The sequence below is a fragment of the Tribolium madens genome, unplaced genomic scaffold (genome assembly GCF_015345945.1).
Source record: "Tribolium madens isolate multiple individuals breed KSU strain unplaced genomic scaffold, Tmad_KSU_1.1 Scaffold_19;HRSCAF=116;Tcas5.2_LG9, whole genome shotgun sequence".
Taxonomy (NCBI): domain Eukaryota; kingdom Metazoa; phylum Arthropoda; class Insecta; order Coleoptera; family Tenebrionidae; genus Tribolium; species Tribolium madens.
The window spans coordinates 921,669-925,482 of record NW_025400983.1 but is presented as its reverse complement, the minus strand read 5'-3'; the positions used below and the strand labels follow the sequence as shown (position 1 = coordinate 925,482).

Below are 3,814 nucleotides of genomic sequence, written 5' to 3'. Positions count from 1 at the left end.
GAAATCAAGCAATCTCATTATTTTGTGGCAAGATTCAAAGCTTGTCACTTCTCTATAATACTGCAACAAAACAGAAGGAGTTAAATTTCTCAATACAAATTTTCAATTCCTGCTAAGAACAAAAATTTTTACGTTAAGCTTCCAAAGTTGCTATCACTTTTAATTTCTTATATAAAAATAACAAAGTTCCTAACTTAAAAAAAAATTTTTAATTGAAGATAGAGTTTTGTCAATCTAAAAAATTGGAAACATTTCTTTTAATATAAAAAAAAATGTTTAAAAAAATATCATTTTAGAATCAAAAATTAAAAAGTTGGTAATTTCAATAAAAAAATAACAAAAACCCTAACTAAATAATATGCTTTTTTGTCGTTTTACCTCGTTTAGAGCCATGGAGATGGCCCCCGAGACCGCCAACCCCTGCCTCTCCCTGAGCTCCCCCTTGACGGCCGTGAGATACCCCACTGTGATCTGTTTCCTCTTATGCAACGGCTGACTCTTGAGATTTTCACTGGTGAGGTTCTCCCTCTTGTCCACCACCGAAGAGTATACAGTGGCCGACGTGTACCTAAACTCGTCCTCGTGTCCCATATCCAGGTCATTGTGCTGGATATCCTCCTCGGAGGAGGTGTACTTCTTGAACGGTGGTGCATTCTGGTGGGTGCTGGTCGTGCTGATGGAGGGTCGAGATGGGGGGGCCGCATGTAACGCCAGGAAGCGGGCATTGGGGTCCTCCTCCAAAGGGGGCAAGGGGGAGGTCGAACGGGAGGGTGAAAACAATAAGAGCGCGACCAGCAGAGAAGCCAGGCCGAGGCGCATGGCCGGGCTCCCCCTCACCGGAACACCAGGATCACCTGCAAAAAAATCACTTACTCACGAGGGGAATACAATGTTTTTTCTAACACTTATTTTTATTTCTCACATTTTCGCTTTGATTATTTTAAATTTGTGCAAGATCAAGGCAAATCCACTTTTAGTGTGTTAAATTCCTCTCAAAAATAAACAAACTTCAAATTTCAAAATTCTGCGAAAATTTAATAAGTGGAACTGAAAAACTGAAATTGGATCACCAGACTTGCTTTTTCCTGCAAACCGTATTTTATTCCTAACAAATAGACAGCATTTAGTAGAAGTAAAAGAATAACTGAAAAAATCTTTTAAATCAAGAAGAAATTTTCTAATTCCTGCAGAAACTTTAAACAGCAGGAATATTATTTAAGTTCCTGCAAGAATTATTTGACTGTTACACTTGAACTCTCCCAAACAAGTATTTCATTTCGTTAAAGTTAATCCTGCAAGATATTCTTGCAAATCAAAAATAGCAGGAATCGCAATTAATATAAAAACTACTTTAAAATTGTCAGTTTTTGCTACGATTTAAATAAAAAAATAGTCAAAATCAGTTTTTAAGTTTAGCTAAAAAACAAAATGTCTACAAAATAGTCTAATTGCACAATCAGCAGAATTTAATGATTTCACGATTCCTGCAGCAAAATTTTTGAAATATGAAAAATCATTTAATAACCAGCATAAAAGTTTTTTAATTTTAAAAGCATAAGTATGAAACTGTGCAAGAGAATTCATATTCCTGCAAAAACCTGCAATAACAAACAGATACTGTGGCCACTCCTGACAACAAGATTTCCATTAATGCAAAAAACACAAACTATTGTGTTAAAACAGATCCTGCAACTCAAAAGTCTTGTAATTTGAAAATCTAGAGTCTTTCAATAAATCCTGCAATATTTTCCGAACAATCTTGAAATTGCTGCAAAAAATATTTTTTTGCCACAATTTATATAAAAATTAATGGCAAAATAAGGTTTCAAGTCCTGATAAAAAACTAAATGTGTTCAAAATAGTCTAATTACAAAAACACCATAATTTTCAAATATGAAAAAATCGTGCAGAAAAATTCATAGTCCTACAAAATAATTTTACCCAAAATAAACAGTAAAAATTGTCCTTTTTTATTAAAAAATAGATAGGATATACAAGTTGGTAATAGCAGGAATCAAAATCCTGGAATTAAATTTTCAATTCCTGCAAATATAGTCAAAAATGGTCGAAGATCTTTAAATCGTTTATTTAAAAATCACAAACTGTTGTGATTAATCGATTCTACAAATCCTGCAACTTCAAAATCGTGTGATTTAAAACTCGCTTTGTGTTTTTTGCAGGAAACAAGTTTTGCAAAATCAAAATCCTGCAGTAATTTTCCGATTCCTGCAATACATTTCAATAAGACCGAAGTTTAACTGTAAAGTGACACAAACGCAATTCAAAAATAGCAGGAATCACAATTACTGTAAAAACTACTTCAAAATTCCTGCAAAAATTGTCAGTTTTTGCTTCGATTTAAATAAAAAATCTTTAAATCGTTTTGCAGGAAACGAATTTTGCAAAACCTGAATCCTGCAATAATTTTAACTTTATAGTGATACAAACGCAAATAAAAATAGGAATCACAATTAATCTGAAAACAATTTTTGAATTCAATAAAAATTTGTGTCAAATAAGTTTTTACGTCCTGCTAAAAAACCAAATGCTTACAAAATATTCTAATTGCAAAAACAGCAGAATTTATTGACTTTGATTCCTGCAGCAAATTTTTAAATATGAAAGAAATATATTAATTAAAATCTGTTTCATTTTGTAACTTTAAATATCCTGCAATAATTTTGACAAATAACCAGTTGAAATTTTTAAGCTTATTTTGCGATCCTGCCATAATTTTCCTGATAAAAAAAGTTCATTGTGGTCTTTAAAAAAACAGATAAAAACACTCAAAATAACTTGCTATTTAAAAAAACACAAAAAATCCCTTTGTTTTTGCAGGAATTTTTTTTGATTAAAAACAAATAAAAACCCTGCTTCTTGCAACCGGTTTTTCATTTCCGCCTCACTTAAAACACGGTTATTTTTATTTCGTTAAGTTTTGCAACTTGTTGCAAACTCATAAACATTTACCAAACTCGTTAATACAGCAAAATAAATATAAAAAGCTCAAATATTTGCTCTCTGTCTTAATTAAATTCACAAAACGACGTCACCCGAATTTAAATAAAAACCTATTTGTTATTGATATCAAACCGGGGGCGTTAATAAATTAATAAAAAATTGCTTTAAATGCGGGTTGGAAAAGAATGAAGATAATTAAGTGTGTTTAATTGCCGTCATCAGAATAACTAGGAGTCCATTCGAATTCGGTTTAATTATAGCCACGAAAATAGATAAAGCGGTTTACACAATGCTTAAAATTAACATCAGGAAAACAAATAATCGCTTTAGAACGGATATAACGACGTCATCAAGACGCTCATGATGTTATCAGAGAGTTGAGTTAAAATTAACAAATCTTGGGTTATGCTAAATGCAGGCATATTAAGCAGCAAATGTGTTACATGCTAAAAGGATTCAACAAACACTCGACTATAAATAAATCGGTTTCGTCAAGGACGAATTCGGCTATTCCAAATCGAAAATAAGTTGGCACTGAAACGCTTCCGAGGTGAATTTTACAAGAATTTGGAAACTAGTGCGTTCGTTGGCCTTCGACTGGAACAAAATTTCAATTCTGCAAGAAAAATAGCCAAGAGCAGGAAATAGTTTCGAATTTTCCGATTAAATTCATCAAAATTCTGCAGGAATAAGTTTTCAGAGAAAACTGAAAATACTTTTCATGTTTTGAATTTTTGCAGACTATAAGTATTCACAAGTTTGCCGCAGTAGGAACAACGTGGATTAAAAATCCTGCTACAAACTTCCTTTGCAGGAAACACCAAAAATTCAAGCAATTTCTTTATTTGTTGCA

At 32.3% G+C, this 3,814-nt stretch overlaps 1 protein-coding gene across 1 annotated transcript in view; it reads right to left on the bottom strand.

Moving 5' to 3' along the window:
- The window catches only part of LOC123010397 (receptor-type guanylate cyclase Gyc76C-like), a 67,644-nt gene that overhangs the window by 24,832 nt on the left and 38,998 nt on the right, over positions 1 to 3,814 (bottom strand). The window contains exon 2 of the mRNA XM_044407265.1: positions 379 to 854. Within this exon, the coding sequence (XP_044263200.1) occupies positions 379 to 819 (441 nt within the window). The 5' untranslated portion in view covers positions 820 to 854. The remainder of the gene's footprint in view (positions 1 to 378; positions 855 to 3,814) is intronic.